General features: G+C 46.9%; 1 protein-coding gene across 1 annotated transcript in view; it reads left to right on the forward strand.

Moving 5' to 3' along the window:
• LOC142557670 (cell adhesion molecule DSCAM-like) overlaps window positions 1–19936 on the forward strand; it is a 416825-nt gene that overhangs the window by 67958 nt on the left and 328931 nt on the right. The window contains exons 2-3 of the mRNA XM_075669684.1: window positions 16789–17094; window positions 18674–18835. Coding sequence (XP_075525799.1) covers window positions 16995–17094; window positions 18674–18835 — 262 coding nt within the window. The 5' untranslated portion in view covers window positions 16789–16994. The remainder of the gene's footprint in view (window positions 1–16788; window positions 17095–18673; window positions 18836–19936) is intronic.

The following is a 19936-nucleotide window of genomic DNA, read 5'->3' on the forward strand; positions in this document are numbered from 1 at the left end:
TGGGGGCGGCGACGCATTCGCCGATACCGAGGTCGAAAACACACCGTAGGCGCACGAGCGAGTTGTCGTGCAATCAGAAAACCATTTCAAACTCGGCCTGCGCTCGGAGCGGAACGCATTTGCGGCCGAAATGTCGTTACGGGAAAACCAAACGTACACATGCGATGGCTACGAGGCTGTAGAGAAGAGACAGGAACTATAGTGAACTCTAAGAATGAATACCGCGCGGAGCGCATGAGCGAAACGCTTGAGGCAAGTTGTCTCTATTTCAGAGTTGGCTTTCGACAGAAACGGTTAAGCTAATGCTGACAGTACACGATTCTTTCGCACAACGAAGACTACGGGGAAGCGGCCCCTTAATTTTCACAGCAAATGTATCTGAGCGTCGCCCCTCGTCCATTGAAGAGCCAAAAGAGGAGAGACTCAGCATTATCTTTGCTGCAAAAGGGTACCAATTGAACACCACTTTATGCTTAACTGTCATTGAACGCCATACCTGGCAACATGTATTTTCCGATTACCTCCAAAAGCACGTTTCCTCACTACGTGCAGAAGATCCAGCTCTTATCCATAGTTTTAATCACGTAACTGATTGCCTGTTTTCTCTGAACCCTGGCTGTTGCTCAGCAGTAAGCTTTGATGAAAAGGACCTCTTTTACACCATACCTCATGACAAACTTATAATGTCCGTAAAATATTGCCTTACTGAATGTAACGATGAACTTCCTGTTAGGAACAAGTGTGGTGTCACCCACTGTGGTTCCTTAGTGGCTATGGTGTTGGGCTGCTAAGCACGAGGTCGCGGGATCGAATCCCGGCCCCGGCGGCCGCATTTCGATGGGGGCGAAATGCGCAAACACCCGTGTACTTAGATTCAGGTGCACGTTAAAGAACCCCAGGTGGTCCAAATTTCCGGAGTCCTCCACTACGGCGTGCCGCATAACCAGAAAACGGTTTTGGCTCGTAAAAACCTAAAAGCAAAGTGTGGTGTCACAGTGGAGGCTTTCTTGGAACTTTTATGTTTTTATCTCAAAGCCACGTTTGTTACCTGGGATGGTGCCCTACATATTGAAAAATGTGGCATCGGCAACGGTTCCAAGGTAGCACCTGTCCTAGTGACATATTCCTGTCTGTTGTTAATCGCGCTATTGAACGTGAAGTGCAGGTATTGGTGAAAAAAATTTTTTCGCTACGTTGAGGATTTTCCTATGATCTTCTCCACGAATCCTTGCACTTCCCACCTTAGTGACGTGATGAAGATTTTCAAAAAAATGCCCTTGGTCTATCATTCAAGTGTGAATTCTCTAAGGATGGTTCTATCTGAAATTTGGATTTTTGTTGGCATTTGAAGCCAGAACATGCCTGCTGGTGTTTTTCGCCGCGATCGAAAATATTTCTCTTGGGCTATTGTTCGAGGCCTTCCAAGATAGTCAAGAATGGTATTGCCTATCATTCTCTCAGTTCTGCCATAAGTAAATATTGCTACCATAAAATGGAGCACAGCTTTCGCGAACAAGTAGCCCGCCTAAAGAACGCGGGCTTCCCGGTTTCAACTTTATCGTGCGTTTCTTTTAGGCTGCTGAAATCTTTGAAGCTGTCCGCATCTCGACCCACGCACAAGTCCTACCATTAGGCCAAAGAAATCAGCAGTAATCCCTTATGTTCACGGGCTTTCACATCGGCTTAAGAAAATTTCCAAGGTTTTCGATGTAAATGTTGTTTTTCCAGTGAAGGGAAAAGTCGGGAAGAACCTGTGCCGCTGCACAGAGGATAAGAACAGGCCAGTCACCGAGAAGCCTATGCTCTCTACACCGGTCAATTATCGTAATAGTTTTGTTACTTGTGCCTGTGGTGTTGTTTATAACATCCCCCTATCATGTGGGAAAATGTATATTGGGCAGACTGACGCCTACCTTAACTAATGGTTACGCCAGCACAACAACAATTGTCACATCTGTCAGCACATTGTCGTTCATGTCACTGTAAACCAGTTCTTGAGGAAAAAGAAACCCGTTATATTCACGCACGCGGATAAAAAAAAAACACGTAAAATTATTGAAGCTCTCCACATACAGAAAAACCATGAACATTGCCTTCCCATCCCATCTATCAACCTGTACGATTGTAAAAACAGCCTCCTCGAAAGATATGGCAAACACCAGTAAAGCAGGTGGGCTGTTTTGCATTTATTCCGTTATGTGTGCAATAAACCAGTCAGTTGTTAGTTCAGCGCTGGTCCTGTGTGTTTCTCTGTCTCGTGCTGCTGTCTTTTTGCGCTGTTTTTACCATGTACACTTCGTACACTTCCTACACTTCCTACACTTCGTAGGTGCGGAGAGAATCAGGATTGTCTCAAGTTGCGTCGAACGCTGACGCATAACTGCGCGATGACTTCTCCTACACGCGCGACTCCTCGTTTAGTGCAGCGCATTGTTTTTTTTTTCTTTTTATTAAATTGGATCCACCTGGACGAAAATCTTGCAACGAAAGTAGTGGTGAGGAGAGAATTCCATGAAATGAGGGCTCTATATAGTTCCACAGATATGCAGAGATTTCTCAGGTTTTTTTTTTTTTTTTTGTATAGATGGTTACATGTAGATGTGTTATATTTATGTTTTGAAATTAAATGGAAGGCTTCTTTTTATAGTGAATTTAATGAACTCCTGTGCAGAATGAAATGTGCTACACACGTTCATAGTACAATAACTCCCTTGGTATATGGGATTAGCGTCGCAAGCAACGCATAATAAATCGGTTAGGGCGCTTTCGTAGGCTTACCGACACGCGAAAAGTAATTCTTAGGCAATTCTTCAGCGGGACCGGGCGTAAAGGGCGTGAGGCAATTAGCTACAAGCAGTTTAGGCGAACCGTTGCCCTTTCTATGCGTTAAACCCATGCATGAGACACTAACCCTTTAGCGTCATGAAGTGATTAACTGGGATAGTTGTTAGTAATGCATCATAGATGTATAAGCTGCTTTTAGCACAAAGCCAGGTATCTGTATGAACCAAAATACATAATCTATTTATTGTGTTGCTGTTCATGTTGTGTAAATGTATATGTTTGTGCTATAAGCAGTGAAAGCCCCTTGTTTGTGGTGGAAAGCAAGTGTTTTTTTCTAAACTATACTGCAGCTTGTGCGTCCGTCTTGAAGCGCAGCGAGTGCGGTAAGCACTGGTATAATTTGCAAGCGAAACTCGGGAAGCTGTGCTTCCTACAAACTTTGAAGTGATGGACACTGACCTGTTTATTTCGATGACAATTGACAAGAAATTCCACTTAACTAAATCTCTTCCATAAGCCGCAACGACGTGGCTGTCACTTACCAGAGCTTTTCGCAGAAGTATCGCAACAGGGCCTAACTCTTAGAAAGAGCGTTATTTCCATTGCGCCAATGAATCATACTCTCTTAGAGTACTTCCTCGATTTTTCTCCTGTTTGGTTGATTTATTTTAATGATGCCCAAAATGCTGGCAACTTTTGTCACCGGCGTTTTCGCAACCTTTCGAAAGTGCGCGTCTACAGGCAACCAGGGTGCTTACTACACCAGCGCAGTTCATGCGCTAGAGCGCTTCGTCAGAAGAGCCACCGGTAAATGGCCACATGAAACGAAGGCTGCCGGTCAGTGACAATCTGTTAATGCGCATCAACTACATTATAAGTTCGGCCCCAAATTTTTTTGTAAGCAATTGATCGAGCTGACTAACAATAACGGACACGAGCAGTAGACAAAAAAAAAAGGCTACATCCAATTTCGCTAATTCTTTGCGAAACTCTGACGTGACACTATCACATGAAATTCTCATGTCCTTCAGCGTGTGCTCTGCTTTTCAAATGGCGAATGTATTCGTTCAATTAGTGCGACGACATAGCGAGACGGAGATGCGCGTCTGCACTCCGTCCTTAAAGAAACGATAACAGCGACAAAATCCTCGCTTCTCCTTTCGGCACGCTGTTGCCCCCGTTCTGCAAGAGAAGCGCACATTCCTTAGGGAGGAAGCGCACTAAAGAGGGTAGTCTCGAATCTGCAGGATAGCCTCGCTGCCGCACTTTTCCTTCAAAAACGTGCGCGACGGAAAGGCCTTGTCATTCCATACACACAAGTGCTCAAGTTCGCGTTCCCGCGCTGCTCGGTCCAAGAGGTGTCCTAATGCCTCTCCCGGCCGCACGGCGTGAGTAAGACAACTCGCGGGAGAATTGTCGCCTTTCGTGTCGACGTGAGTGGAATTGCCCGCGTCCTGACGAACGTCAGCGCGTTATCTCGTTTCGCTCGCAGGAAGGAAAGGAGGGCAGGCAGACAGACGCTCTCCAAGGATGACGCGCTCAGACTGCGGCGAGTCTGCTTCCCTCTGGGACCAGAGAAAGCTGCCGTCTCCACTTAGGATTAGAGCACGGTAGACGCGAAGTTGCTGTCAGTCGAGGAGCACGGAAATTAAACTAATGACCAAATGAGGCTTGTTTTGCTTTCCATCCCAACTACAGTAGATGAGCGAGCGTAACAAATAGGCAAAGGAAGCGAAGCCCGGTACCGTCTTTTATAGCGACAAGAAATGGTTTGTTCAGTGTTGCCTCAGTTTGTAAGCTGAAAAAAAAAAACAGTGAACTTCCCCACCGTGCTTCTAATCAGCTTGGTGTCTTTCAGCAATGGCAAACTTCTATGAAATCTGTCATATAACATGCGCGTTTTATGAACCACCGGTGTTCCCAGTGCTATGTTTTAGAGCAGTTATTTGCGGTTGAATGAAGTGCTTCCAACACCACAGCTCCTTTACATAACGTAGATCATACAGAATACTTTCCGTGTGCGCTGGCAACATCCCCCTGCAAAACAAATCAGTAGGGACATGTCATTTTTTTTTAAACACCGTGTTCAAGTTTTCAGAACATGAAACACCGTGCTCACATTTTAATGACATACAAAAGGGTGCGCTGAATCATCATCGAGGGCTTGTGGGAGCCAGATGAGGACGCCTCACGTGTGCTGTTCACTTGTCGGCTTTTGCAGAACAGAAGCGAAAGCTGTGCGTAAAGTTTTGCACAATGGGATTCCTGCACTCTCTTTGGGGACTATTCTCGTGCCGTGGCCTTCTTAAGACATTGTAAGGAGGATATTATGCATTGTGCATAATCTTTGTGTGTCATACAACCTAGTCTCAAAGTACTGGCAAGGTGCATGCATTTCATTTTTGTTTTTTCAACATCGTGCTAAAGTGTGACATTACACCATCCATCATTTGTTTCTTTCTTTTTGTGTGTGGGTTAATCATTATATTTTCGAGGAATTATCGTCACTCATAGCACCTTCGCCCATGTATAAAGAAGTCAAACGGAGCAACAGGAAGCAGATGCTTCCAACCTTTCTTATCTGATCGCCTAGCTAAATCTAGCTATCACGCGGTTACCTACGTCATAAGCGCTGCGTTGAAGAACTCTGGTGTTTAAGCAGCATGCCTTGTGTTTCAATCTAAGGCAAATACATAACGAGGCATTCCATAAAGCGCCAGAGCTTGAACGAGAAATCCGAGGACACCTGAGAACTTCGTATGAGATGTGAATGCGAAAGCATTAATGTCCAATTGAACGCCTGTGAGCGGTCATTCGAGTTATGAACTCCTCGCGGGCAAGCGAGCGCATTGAGACGCTTGGCCAACGCCTCCTGGATAGCAGGAGGCCGGTGAACTTCTATCCGTAACGTCATGCTACCTTGCCCGTTGCTGTAGAATTTAATAGGGACGCTACCGAGTAATCCGCGGTGATTATGACGTCACCGCTTTCGTTACGCTGGGCTTGGCAAGGGAAATTTTGGCCCAAGTAGCATGATGTCATGAAGCAGAGTCACAGGCCTGGTTTCTAGGAGGCGCTGGTTACGCCCAGTTAGTAAGATACGCAGCTTCTAAAGATAGGGTGGTAGGTTCAAAACTCACTGCCGTCAACGCATTTTCTTCCGAGCTTATACTGTCTTTTTATACATTATATTCTTTGTAGCAATCATCGAAGCGAAGTTAGAACGCAGGCAGAGTTTGCGCAGACTCTATCTTCGTGCTGCCTGTCGCTTCAACGCGAATGAAGCGGCGAGAACACAGCGCTCACGAAGCTCTCAGAACACGCCACACCCTGCCACTTTTGCATATGGCTCTCAAGATATGTGCCCGGGCTTCTGTCTTCAACGCGAAGCGCCGAGAACACAGCACAGCAGTCGGCACTCTGTCCGCATCGCAGATCGCTTTCAATATATGGTCGGCGCGGCCGTGCCATACGCCACCGCCGCTGGAGTTAAGGTATTCATAATGGTTCGACGCGGATGGATAAGGTGCTAAAAGCGATAACGGCTTTTAATGATTGCAACGTCATCAGCGCACCTGGCGGCGCCACCAGAAGTACTTTGCTTGCGTCATCAATGCACCTTGCGCCGCCGTCCGCAGCAGTTCGTGTCACCGCACTGCTGTCTTTTGTATTGGCCGGCTCAAGTTTCATAGCATTCATATCGACATCGGGCTGCGGGAAGATGAGCAAGTGGCACAGTGCTTGCGCATACTTAGAGAACCCCCCGAGGAGTATCTACGTGAATTTCTCGTTACAGCGAAGCTGTCTACGGCTAGGATCCTGGGCTTTTTTCCCGTCCGTCACGTCGACAGTAAGCCCAGTGGGCCGATCGCGGCGGCAGTGCAGGGCAAGGATCAATGGCTCACACCCCAGTAATGCAGAAGCCGTGAAGCGAACATACAACACAGCTTTTGTTTCAATACGAAGCGCACAAATAAAAACAGCCGCCAAACCACATAATTGATGACGAGGCACGCGCACTTCCGCGTTGATCAACATACGTTGCCGCCAATCCCTCACCGGTGGCCGTTGTCGGAGGCTTTAATGTAGACATTTCAAAACCGGAAACAAAGCAGCGGTTCACCCACCTCGCGGAAGACTTTGGCCTCGGTTACTCCAACCATCCGATTCAACCAACTAGCGTACACGGTTCGTGCATCCATCTAACCTTGGCGAAAAATTTCTCATTTAAGAACGGGAAACATCTGTGTGTACCATAGCGACCACAAAGCAGTTATAGCAATAATTTCAAATAAATAAACTAAAGGTTTCGTCAACTGGCATTGAAACGTGTGTTTGTGTCATATATTTCTTCGAAGAGCAATCTGCCTGAGGGGCGCAGATCATGTGATCAGTGCTTGACAAGCTGCCCTGCATTAGGCGGAACACATATACAGGTTCGCTGACCAAGCACCTTCACAGGAGTGAATTGGCGGATATTTCTTTGCGATCCACCAGATGCATTGATGCGAAAGCGTCAAATGGCCCATTGAGCGAAAGAGCCGGCGGCGTCTCTCGCAGCGTAACTTCCCATTGGCTGCGACTACACGTTACGAGCGTGCCTCGCGCTCGTGATGCTGGCTCGCGCCTGCTGGCTCGGGCCTCGACGAAGCAGAGCGGGCGAACGCCTGCATCCGCAGTATGGCGTGAGAGGAGATGGCATTGCTGCGATACGCCACGTCACCCTCGCTCTCGGAAGCCTGCTTTATCCGCGCGTTCCTTGTCCGCGCAAGCTCTCGCCTGCGTTCTAACTGCACCTCGATAAGGCCAAATCAATATGCGCCAGGCATATCAACGCGCTCGCTTGTCCGCCAGGATTGCTTACTGAAAGGATCGCTCAGCGGCGTTCAATCGGACAGTAATGCTTTCGCATTGACAACTCGTAAGAAATGCTTAGGTGTCCTCGGGTATATATATATATATATATATATATATATATATATATATATATATATATATATATATATATATATATATATATATATATATATATCATCTTTCTGCATCATCCTTCGCACCCAAATACTTACTTTATTGTCTTGAATGATGTTGCATCCTTTAAGTTGAAAGCGTGCGGTGCTGAGGACTCGAGGGTAGGAATGCAAATTCTAGGACCCGTGGCTGCTTATGTGATGTGCAGTTAACGCATCGTTCGTGCTGTGTAATTTTATGCGCACATTGAAAGAGGAAAATGCGGTGCTTATGTCTGCAGAAGTCACCAGTGTGGCAGTTCCACCAGTATGGCAATGATTCGTAGCTCGCGAATTTTTGTGCTGCAACAAGTGGTGTACACCCTAGTGCATTGTGGCTTGTGCTAACATTTTCTACCCTTCTTTGTTATCTCGAATTCCTTCGAGGCAAGTGGTTAACCTAAACTCTGAGTGCTATCATTCGTCATCCTTGCAAGTTTTGCACGTAATAGATTACTTAGAATACATATATAATAGAAAGTTGCTCCTGGGTGCAGCAGGGCTACCTGACAGGATAACATTATAAAGTTTTCCCGCCTTTGCTTTCTACCTCTTATCAGCTCTCATCTGGTAGCGATTGCCCGAACACTTTTTTCCAGACCGAGCATATTTTAAACAATTTGACGGCGCCTCGTTGGTTTTCACTGACATTAAATTCACTCAAGCGGCCTGCGAGGTTTCATTGTCAACTCATCGATATCTGCGAGACATCAAACCACGCAATTTCCGCCGTACCGTCCACACGGTCGTTATGCACGAAAATGTTAGGTAGAAGGCACAGGGCGATGTACATTACGAATTAGTGGATGCCGCCTATTCTCTTTTTCATCAGGCAAGCGCCATCCCTGTGCGCGTTTCAGGGCACAGGGATACTCGGAGAATAGCTGTGTGTTTCATATATACATATAGTCCCATGACGGTTGAGCTTTAACAACGCCACACTGCTTTGTACCTATTGCATGAAGCTCCATGGTCCGCGCGTCCTGGGCCGGTGGCCCCGGCGTCACCCCACACCCGCCGCCGGGCCAAGCGCGATGCAAAGTAGGGCGACTGCAGTCTTCTCTGTATGGTGCACTTATCCAGCGGGCAATCGCGCGAGGGATATGTATTTTATCTTGACACTCTTTTAGGCGGTACTACCTTGTTCATAGAGGATGGCATTCATTTTTCCGCATATAGGGCAATACGAGGAGAGCTTATAGCAGCCAAGGCGTCCTCCGCGGTTTCTGCACTGCGTGTTCTACAGGAGTGACCACTATAGTTATTCTAAATACTTTTCACAGATAGTTGTTGTGCCGACGCCTTCAGAGTTGTTTTCCCCCGATATATATATATATATATATATATATTGTATGAGAATCATAAGGCAGAAATTCAGAAGGAGGTCGGAGACATTTGACGGCTTACGGACGATATCTATCGTTTACTTTTACTTGTTGAAGTTTATTCGTCGCTGACTAATTCTCCAGTTTAATTAGAGCGCAGAATTTTCAAAGAAGCTATTCCATGAGCGCGTACAAGTTTCGTTAAAGCATGTCACATAGATCGTTTGATTCGATTTCGAGATGCGGCACTAACATGACTTCGTGGTGCCGAGAGCATTTTTCTTTCCAAAATATCAACTTGGAAATACCTCGCGCTTTAACGGCCCCTGAAATAGTAATAAAAATTTAGTCAGCAGGGCGATTCCTAATAAGAACAAACAGAAACGACTAATGTAAGCAGGTCGGGCGACCCCTTCGCTATCAGAGGCAACTGTGCGCGGAGCACAGCTGCCAGTAATAAGCGAGGAGGACGGGGAAGACAAGCCGCCGCTCGGCACACAATGAGTGCGCAACGGCTGGCTCAAGGCTTCACCTGCAAGAAAGGCTGGCTGCCGCGATTTCGAGCCCTAAGACGGCGCTCCTTATCATAGTATTGGCCGTCCACCTGCCGCGGCCTTTGGTCCGTGTCGTTCGGGTACCGAAGGCGTGGGTTGAAAGAAAGCGTGGAGAAGTGCGGAGCCATCGGTTGAGGTAACACCTTTTCTTGCGGGATTTAGAACGATAACTCACGCCAGAAACCAATCTTTGCTCGCCCGCATTCTTTCCTCTTTCTTGCCTACCCCCGCCCCTTCCCGCTGCCGCCTTATATTCGCTGACCTACGAAGCCACATATTCTCGGGCGCTGACCTCTCCCTCTCTGCATCCTTTTCTCATTTTTTCCCCCTTCGCCTTCAGCGTTGCCCAAAAACCTGGTGCTCGCGGTTCCGACATATAGTGTTTATTTTATACGTTATATATAGCACACACACACACACACACACACACACACACACACACACACACACACACACACACACACACACACACACACACACACACACACACACATATATATATATATATATATATATATATATATATATATATATGCGCGACGCCAGGTCGTAACTCCTAGCCCTGTATGGTCGCTGTGGTTTGTGCCATCTGTTCCTAGCAGAAGCGAGGGAGCAGTGCGGGGAAGAAATCGGTGGCTCCACTGCGACCTGTCGTCGCGAAGCCAGTGCCGAAATATGGCCACATGCGTTTCGGGGACAAAGATTGCGGCATGGCCTCTGTTGCGAACGTATCGATATACTTGCACCGCCGTTTCCATAGAGACCTCAACAGAAAGAACTCGGATTGTCGTCGCGACCTGCCGACGGATTTGGCCAATAATGCCTCCCAAATTATTGTCTTCCAGGCACGGTCCCCGCACTCTATGGCCGCCCGCCTGCGCCTTCTGCGCAGTCGAGCCGTGTTTTGCTTTCCTGCTTCCTTTTCGGCGCTTCTGTTGGGTTCGAAGGAGCGCTGCTTTCTTCACCTCCCCGAGCCCAATGGCGAGACAGGCGCGGTTGTTTGGGGATTTGATCACATACATCAGATATTGCGCTCGCGTTCAGCGCCGCCAACTTTTGTTCTTGCGTCATCTCTGTCGTAATTCGGCTGTTCCCCACTGTTCCGTTAGCATCAGGTCGCAAGCGCAGTTTCCTATGCTCATGAGGGTCGTGCTGCATTTTCTTTAACGACACAGGCTGTGGTTAAGGCACCTTGCCATTGCATACGGCATCGTGCGAGCTAGGGAGCCCGCACGACAAGAAAGGATAAATCGTTAAAAGCCGGGCACGGTTGCAACGCGTCTGTTTTGGTTCACTTTAAGAAGCCAGGAGAGCATAGGCTGTGGTCCTCCTTTCTTCTTCGGCCTTGTGCGTCAGTATGGAACCGTCTCAGCTGAAGTGCCACGGTCTAATTTTACATATATATAGCCTTGTGAACTTAGATTGGTCACCACGCATACCTTCGAAATTGTTTTGCGTCGGCGGTTGTCCACTTGTATCCTCTTTTGTTTGGCTTTACACATAGCTTGCAGCCATGGAGGTTTTTGGACTACGAGTGGAAAATAAATTCCACAAAAAGATCATTTCTATCCATTTCACCGGCAGAAAAATGTCACAAGGGCAACAGCCCTCCTCCAAAGACAAATTTTGTAGTTGACTAAAAATCCTCCGTAGTCTGGGGATCGACACCGGGGGCGGCTTCCACAAAGATTTATTCACGAAAATAATACCGAATTTAAGAACTCGTTCCGAAATGTTCCGTAGACAACTCCTAGCCCGCACTAGAACGCGTTCTTAAATTCGTTATTATATTCGTTGTTAAATATTCGTGGAAGCCGCCCCGGGACCCGCCGGCTGAACGGGGCAGCTGCTCTCATCAAAAATTAGTTGAGAGAACCATATTATTATTTCCCTCATGTTTATATTATCATGTTTTACTGTCAAGCTATTATTTATAATAATTATTATTTGTTTTGAAAACATATATACATTTGACAGGAAAAGAAAAGCGAGGAGCAGGCTGGCAACTACCACCCAAAGAGGCACAGTGCCCGCCTACTCTTCAGAAAGGAGGGGACAGAAACATAGAAATGTCAGATTGGAAGGAAGGGAGTAAAGGGAAGAGGAAAGAAAGAGCAAGATGACAATGGTCAAAGAGTAAAGTATAACACACAGTACAGGTCACACACAGTAGGGCCAGTCACTGCAGGTCACGTTACTACAGGATGTTAAATAGAAGAAATAGTGTCTGAATTACAAACGTGAACATAAGTTGGTTAATCCTAGCAAAGTGAGGAGAGCGCAATGAGCCTGATCGCGTCGAGACGCACAACCGCAGGTTTACAAACATTATTCGAGTATCGTACACCCCAGGCCAAGGAGATGATAGTCCCTCACTAGCGATATGCGCTGTGCACTGAAAGCGGTGCAATCCTATATCAGGTGCTGAAATCTCTCGCAGCAACCGCAAGACGTACACGATGGACTGCCCACACGTCCTTTGTCGGTATACACGTTCGCACACGTTCACACAGCCAACCCTTAGCTTGAGTAATTGCACTATAACGCAACGAGGCAAGCCTCGACCGCGAACACGGGCGGGAACGTTCCATTTCGGACGCGGTGGTCTGGATGCTGCTTGAGTAGGCGGTCACGAATCAGTAGATGAGCGTCATCAAGCTTGCACATAATTCCAGCGCAGACACAGTTGTTATGAGCGCAAGTTGAAGCCAGCTGATCAGCCTCTTCATTTCCGGCGATTCCTACGTATGAAGGTATCCATTGAGTAACGAAAGATAACCCACGTGATTAATTTTGTTTGGAGAGGCAGTAATTCTGGGCTCAGTTGGACATGCAATCTGACTGCGCTGTAATCTGCTAAGGGCAGTGCTGGAGTCCGTAAACATGACAATCTTCGATGTGATTAAGTCATCTTGCACGTATTTCAGTGCAACATTATTCGCTGTTAGCTCCGCCCTTGTTGATGAGGTTGGATGAGGCATATGAAATATGCGTCGTACTTGAGTCGAAAGGTAGAAAAAAGCACCAGAGGCACCTTGACCATCGCTGTGTACAGATGCATCGGTGAATATTTGAAGATAATCTGTACAACTTTCGAACATGTGCGACTGAGTCAATTGGAATATTGCCGAAACAGGCATATCAGACATTTTGTGCATGTCAGGGATTGTGAGGTAAATGGGGAATGCGTGTTTCGGGATATCTTTTGGAGGCGGAGACGTATCTGAAGAGCATGTTCAGAAATGTCAGCAATGTTCATAAATAACGCCGCCATTTTTCCCATGAGAGAAAACGGGCGGTGAATCAGACGAATCAGGCGATGGACCATTCGACGCGCGTTGCTGACACTCAATATGATATAGAGCTCTCTGGACTGTTTGCAGCCTCAGGGGTAACTGGTGCGCTTCAGTGAGTAATGCAGCAGTGTGCGCCTCCAGTTCGGGGCACACTAACAAATAATCATAAATGCCACCAAGAGCTTGACAGTACAGACACAACGATGACGCGTTGGTCACCTCTTGCATCGCCACGCTATAGGGTTTGGGCTGGCCCCGTCTGGATGCAATAAAAGAAGATGGCTTCGAATCAGGGAAGCTCTTAGTCATGCAAGGTTAGGGTGGCGGAAGCACAACAAACGGAAGTGATTCAAGACAAATTCTCTTTCATGGCTTTCTTTTTTTATTCCTCGTGATTTTCTTTTTGCTCCTGAGGGGCCTTTTTCATTCGCTCTAACTCGTGTGCTGCGTGCGCAAGACAGTCAGCAGCCTATTATGTACGCCAATGTGTGAAAGTAGCCACTGGAAAACGATGGTAAAATCAATGCTAAGTAACCTTTACTTGCACGTAATGAACGCTGAGTGAACTTGTGCGGGCATTCTGTGTTGTAGGTATGCTTGTGAAGAGAGGGACTAGATAGCCAGAAGTATGAGTACCGTGCAAGGGTCTGGATCCAAGCCAGTTGGTACAGCATAATTTCCCTTAAGACAGATCAAGCGCATAAAGACACGGACGGCAAAAAGAAGACAAACAAGGCGCTTGTTCGTCTTCTTTTCGCCGTCCGTCTCTTTGTGCGCTTGACCTGTCTTAAGGGAAATGATGAGTACCGTAGCACGAGTGCTAGTGTGGCTCAGCCGCAAAGGAACGAAAAAGGGGCTGATGTCTGAAACAAAATTTGAAGACCATTCACCTGTGCTATGTACTTACAGAAGGCTATGTGTGCAAACATCAAAATTACTTATAAAATTACCACGATGAAACCATTCATTACTTAGGCATTCTGGAAGGCATAGAATAAAGAACAGATTGTTGTCGCTGCACTGGCATCTGGGAACACATAATCCACATTAAATAGCTGCCACTTAGGAATCGATAAAGCCATGGAAGAGAAATTTCACTCCTGAAAGTTTTAGCGAGGTTACCTATATTTTTATTGGTTGATAACCGGGGTAGCACAAGCTATAAAATCGGAGATACCACGCTTTCGCCTTCATTCTGGAATAAACATAGCTACATGTTCGGTTCTGCTTTGTTCTGGCCCGGTGCCCTCGCTTGTATACGTTGTGTCGCACCCAAAAATAAAGCGCTGTTCTGGTTTGAAATACAGAATATAACGCAGCTGTTCTGCACTGTCTAACAGTGTTTTCCAGATGTTCATGTCATCTTGCCTGAAGCCTCTCACATGTCATATGTCCAATCACGTGTTAGAAAAACGGTAAGGGTGGAAATGGCGCAAAGGCGCGCACTGAAACCGCAAAGACAACAGCCGTCATTCGTAAAGTACACGCTAGATGGCGCCACAATACCGTGCCGCAGAAAACGCAGAGGTTTCGACAAGGTACTTGGTATCTGCGCCTTTCAAGCACACGTTCGTCAACATGCGCCTGAAGCGGGGACTGGTGAGCATGAGCAGATACGTCAGCGGTGGCATGTGCAAGAGAGAGATTTGCTATCGCGAGTCCTTTCAGCCGCCGGTTTAAGCAAAGAGCCTTCAGCTTTGTAACTGTAACTGTGAACAAGGCTCCTGTGCAGTAGCGTAAATGCCATTTCCACTTACTTTTGATTGATTCATGCAAACGTTAAACGTAAACAATATTAGCCGCAGGCTCAAACTTCATAAAGTTGTTTACAGTCGCAGGATTCGAGCAAAGGTCTTGCAAGACTCACTACTCTACAAAGCATTTTTTCATTTCATTTATGGTTGGTTTCCCTGATAATTCCATGTATATATTTTTGTTCCTACTGTCAACCTATTCTTGCTCGATGCGTGACAGCTTAAAGCGCCACTATAGCCGCCGCTCGAAAAACGCATAGCTGCATTCCGTAGTATTGTTAAGAGAGACCGGTTTGATGGACATATGGTGAAATCCTTCAGCGGTATTGTGCGAGACGCTCGGGCGGAGCAATTGCCGGCCTTGTTCGCCAGGCTAAACCCGCCTGTTGCTACACTTCACCACCACCACCACCACCACCATATTGCACCGCCGCCATGACGGCGCGATAGACGACGCGGCGTGAGCGTACCGCTATGCGCCAAATGCGAAACAAGCCAAGAGGAAAGAAGCAACAACGAAGCTTGTAAATTCCCGTTCGTATACCTATCCTGGGCCTGGTACTCACTTTTATTCAATATATTAAAGCCGCGACTCTCGGGTTCAGCCAAAGGGATGTTTGCTCCGCCGCCGTCTAAGATTTCCTTGTTGATTCTAGCCGATTGCCCTGATGAATGTTGCGCTTCTAATACTCCTCAGCTCATGCTCCCAAATCCATACTTGAGGTATTTATGTAAACGAAACTTTCGTTGTAGGGTCCGACTGGTTTAGATGCTGCAGTGAGCGGTAGTGGTTGGATTGTGTAGAGGAGGGTGGAGAGTGATGAGGAGGGGGAGAGAAGCGGCGTCGAGAGGAAAAAGGCGAAAGAAGAGGTTACAGAGTGTTCTAGCGTGTCCGGTATTCCGGTAAGCGCAGACTGACTGGACGGATTGCGACGCAGAATCGTGGCATGATAACGCCGCTGCCAAAAATTTACACGAGCAGTGAAGTAGAATACAATTGCTTACTGCAATATTAACTTTGTGTTTGCCTTGAGCTCTGCACCACCAGGTGACTGCACCACTCGGGACAATCACGTTTACGCGTCCGCTCATCCGGCAATCCGCCCAATCCGCTACGTCCTCCGTTTACAGGAATACCGGACAAGCTTAAGCGCCGAACGAATGGCGGAACCGAAGGCGTCATAGTGTGAGTGCAGGTCGCGGCGCGGTGCAAATTGGTTTGCGAAGAAGTCATTAGGCCGCGGTGCTGGAGTGGAGAGAGCACGCGCACCGGAGGTGACGGGATGCACCGGCGTTCGCACAGGAAAGCGTCGCTTAAACCAATTGCCACGATTAGCAAGTTTCGCTGCATATACCTTCACGTGTGCACGCAACTACTGCTCTTTCTCTCCCCATTCTTTTCCTTTCTGTGTCTATATCCCCTTCCTCCAGGGAGGGTAGTAAACAGGAAGTGCGCCTGGCTACTTTCATATTTCCTATCCCTCTCTATTTGCCTGTGAATGCAACGCAGCCTTTCTCTCGATGCCCACTTTTCACCAATGATAAATTAGGAGTTACAATTTATTTTCTTTTATTGGTTTGCCTGATCCGCCAAATTCTTGATCAGTCCTTCACAGTAGGCATGAATAATGAGTTGAGAGAGAGAGAGAGCAGTGCAGGGTAGCAAACCAGTGATGAGTTGAAGAGATAGCCAAAAACCCACGTTGGTGAGTTTGTGTCATGCAATTTTGGGGCAGCAACTTCTCAAACGTGGCGCTGTCTACATGAACACTGCCCGCGTGTGTTCGCGACCAGTCATCTGCTTCTCACCCTTTCTAACGACCAAACTCGCCCGTTAGGAGGCAAATAAATGCCTTTTGTACGGGGAAATTGACACAAACCGGGAGGACCAACATTTGAACCCTTAAAAGTTAAATGACTGCCGTTCGCGAAGAAGCTGTGCGTGCGCGCGCGTGTATGTGTTTATAACCGACCTCGCGAGCTATTTGAGGGCTCTCTCGTGATTCCAAAGTGCCGATTAAGCGCGTTCCTCAATGGCCGTTCTGCTCCCCGTCTGTCTGGTGCAGTGGACAGCAGCCCCGTCGGGAGGAATGGCGCATCGGGACCGGCCAGCACGTTGCTTGCCGGCGGCGGCTGCCGGCGGCGCCTCTCCGGCAGGAGGGTGCCGGCGGCCGCGCGGCTCCTACGGCGTTCGGCGCTGGCCGAGGAAGATGCCGTGGCGGGTTCCGAAGAGGACGAGCTTTTTCTGCCGCTGGCCAAGGGCCTGCGCGTCATGCGCGACGTCAGCTCCGTCACGGCACTCAAGGGCAAGTCAGTGAGCCTCGTATGTCCGCTGTACGTCGCCGCCTGGGCTTCCGTCTCTTGGGAGAAAGGTGAGGTTTGCGCCCGTAATAAATGTGAATGACAAATAGAATTGTAGACAATAAATGCCAAGAGCGATAGACGCTCACCCACAGCGCATTTATCGATGATGAATACCTCTTGTATTTATACAATCGTCACAAATAATCACACGAATTTTTTTTTTTTTCAAAATAGATTCCCTCTCGGTACGGTGCAATCGTTTGGGTCGTACAGATTTTGCCTTTCTTTATAGCTATCTATAGGTGTTTCCATTCCTATAAATGAAAATATGATGCAAATATAGGCTTGAGTTCAGCATGAATCAAAGTATAACAGTGCGACTTCTTGAACGAGAACAAACGGGCGCCACCGACAAGGACAAGCGCTGACTTAAACCCCACTTGAAAGTCAGTGCTTGTCTTTGTCTGTGCTTCCCTTAAGTGCACTTTCAAGAAGTCGCGCTGCTATAGCTTGAATCATGCTGAACCAACTATACCCTAATCTTAGACGTTAATATTGTCGTGAGTTTGACTCGCGCGCATTGTTTTATGATGCCTGGCGCACCTTTCGAATGTGAAGCTTTTCCTCATTATGCATCGTGTTTTTTGCATAGCCTGTTCTTGTGATTTATCAACTTTTTTTTTACGCCATTAATTTTCTTATATAACGCCACTTCACGTTCGAAATACCCATTTTTATGGTCTTACTTCTCACGAGCGACCAGTGAATCGTCAGAAAATATCGAGTGAAACTTGTTTCCACTATGTCACTGAACCTTTTTTTCCCAAAATGTGGTCTATGGAGCGAACTTTCACGGCTGCTTTTTTTCCGACATTTATTACCACTTTATTGAAACGTCACTCTTCAAGAAGCGCTATTTCTAGCACTAAATCCGAGCTGGTTGTTCAGTGCTTGCCGAAGTGTGTAAGCTCTTGGATTTTTTTGGGGGGGAATTTGCTTGATTTGTCGGAGATATAGACAACTTTCATGAAATGATTTCATACATATAGTGAATATTACTATAGTCTAGGGGTCTCTACCAGCTCCCGCGACATTTTGCATCTGGCTCTGTGCTCTTCCATTTGTTTATTTTTCAATACACAGAAAAGTGCGCAGGGTGTGCAACTAAAACGAAAGTAGTATATATATTTGCAAGCTTTTTGAGATTTTATCCAACACAACACTAAAGGCAGAGTATGTTGGGTGCGTTAATATGATCTTAGTAAGTATATTTGCATGTGATTCCGGCTGCATCTTCATGTAGCGTAGCGGAACGCCTTTTGTGGAAGTGCGCATTTCACTATATGTGTGAAATGAATATAACAGTAATATGACTGAACATTGGTCAAAAGGCAGTGTCGCGTCCTTGCAAGCGGCGTGCAAGTTCTTCCTTTGTGACACGCGTTTCAAGCAGCTTCGCATTTTGAAAAACAATACTGTCCGCATTACTTGCAGATAACCGATGTGGATGCGTAACACAGACGGTAAATCGTTTCTATATGTCTTCCAAAATCACTTTTGATCTCTGTGCTTCTTTCTACAAAAATTTAAACAAAGACTGAAAAATTACTTCGTAAATGAAAGCAAGCGCTGGGGTCAATTTTGCAGGAAGCAACAAGATTCCATTCAACCACCGGCAGCGTGTCCAGCCAGATGGCAGCCTGTCAATCAGCAATGTGCAGCAAGTATCAGATGACGGCAACTACGTTTGCAGATTTACGGACTCTCGCAACCAGAAGCACACGGGAAACGTTCTGCTAAAAGTGATCGGTGAGTACTCCCACAGCGTTCACCCGCGAACCAGCTTTCTAGGAGAGCACAGCGGCCAGGATTCTGAACTACAAATGATTCACAGGTTTTTATATCTTGAAGGAAACACGTTTGTAGGGTAACAGTGTCGCATCTGACTTGCAGGCTCTAATTTTTGAAAATCTGGTATTCTTCAACATGCATCAAAATTGCAGCACGCGGGCCTTCTGGCATTACACTCCCAATCTGGGGTCTCGCGACCGAGTATCCTTAGCGGCATAACGCTAAGCCGTTGGGCCACCACGAGGATTTAGGATAGGAAGAATGAGGTGGACTGTAAACATAGTTTAGGTTTCTGTTTGCTTTCGTCATTTGCGCATTTCTTTTTACGCGTGAGCACATATACCCACACTTTGAAGATTCGCAATGCGGGTGTATGAAGCTCAGCGTTAAATGTTGGCACAGCGCCAAGAATGAGCTCAGCGGCGCAGCTGTCACTGCGGATGATAGCTGACGTAGATAAGAATACGTGAGCGACCCTGCGGATGACGTCATTGACACAGGTGGCGCGGTACGTGCCAACTCGCACAGGAAGTGCTGCCTGGAGCGCATTGATTTAGCGCCCGCCATAACTTGGCGCTCGGAGAGAACCTGTGGAGGCACGTAATCAATTCTGTAATCGGTTTCCGCTTGGAAATAACAATTGCTGCTTCATAGCTGTGAAGTGGTTAGGACGGAGCGGGTCCTTTTCGTGATATTTTAGCTGAACGGCAAGCTAGAAGGACCGAGATGCAATGAAAACGCCGGCTAGAACAACGTGCGTCGGAAGAGGATGAAACAACTGCAGCAGCGGATCCTCGTAAATGAGACGCGAAATAAAATAGTCATTTAATGATGTACGTAATTCTTCTGTCTTGAAGTGGGATAAAAATAAGAGAAATATTTGGACAAACAATAAAGTAAACAATAAGATAATAATTAGATAAAAAATGACGGCAGAAATGACAAAGTAGGCTCACGCGAAATACGTGGTCATTTCATGGAACGATATTTTTTTCTATATTTAATTCAGAAGCCTATGCATCGCTCATTTTCCTGACATTGCATATACAGGCGTTTCCT

The sequence above is a fragment of the Dermacentor variabilis genome, chromosome 1, assembly GCF_050947875.1.
Source record: "Dermacentor variabilis isolate Ectoservices chromosome 1, ASM5094787v1, whole genome shotgun sequence".
In the NCBI taxonomy this organism is placed as follows: Eukaryota; Metazoa; Arthropoda; class Arachnida; order Ixodida; family Ixodidae; genus Dermacentor; species Dermacentor variabilis.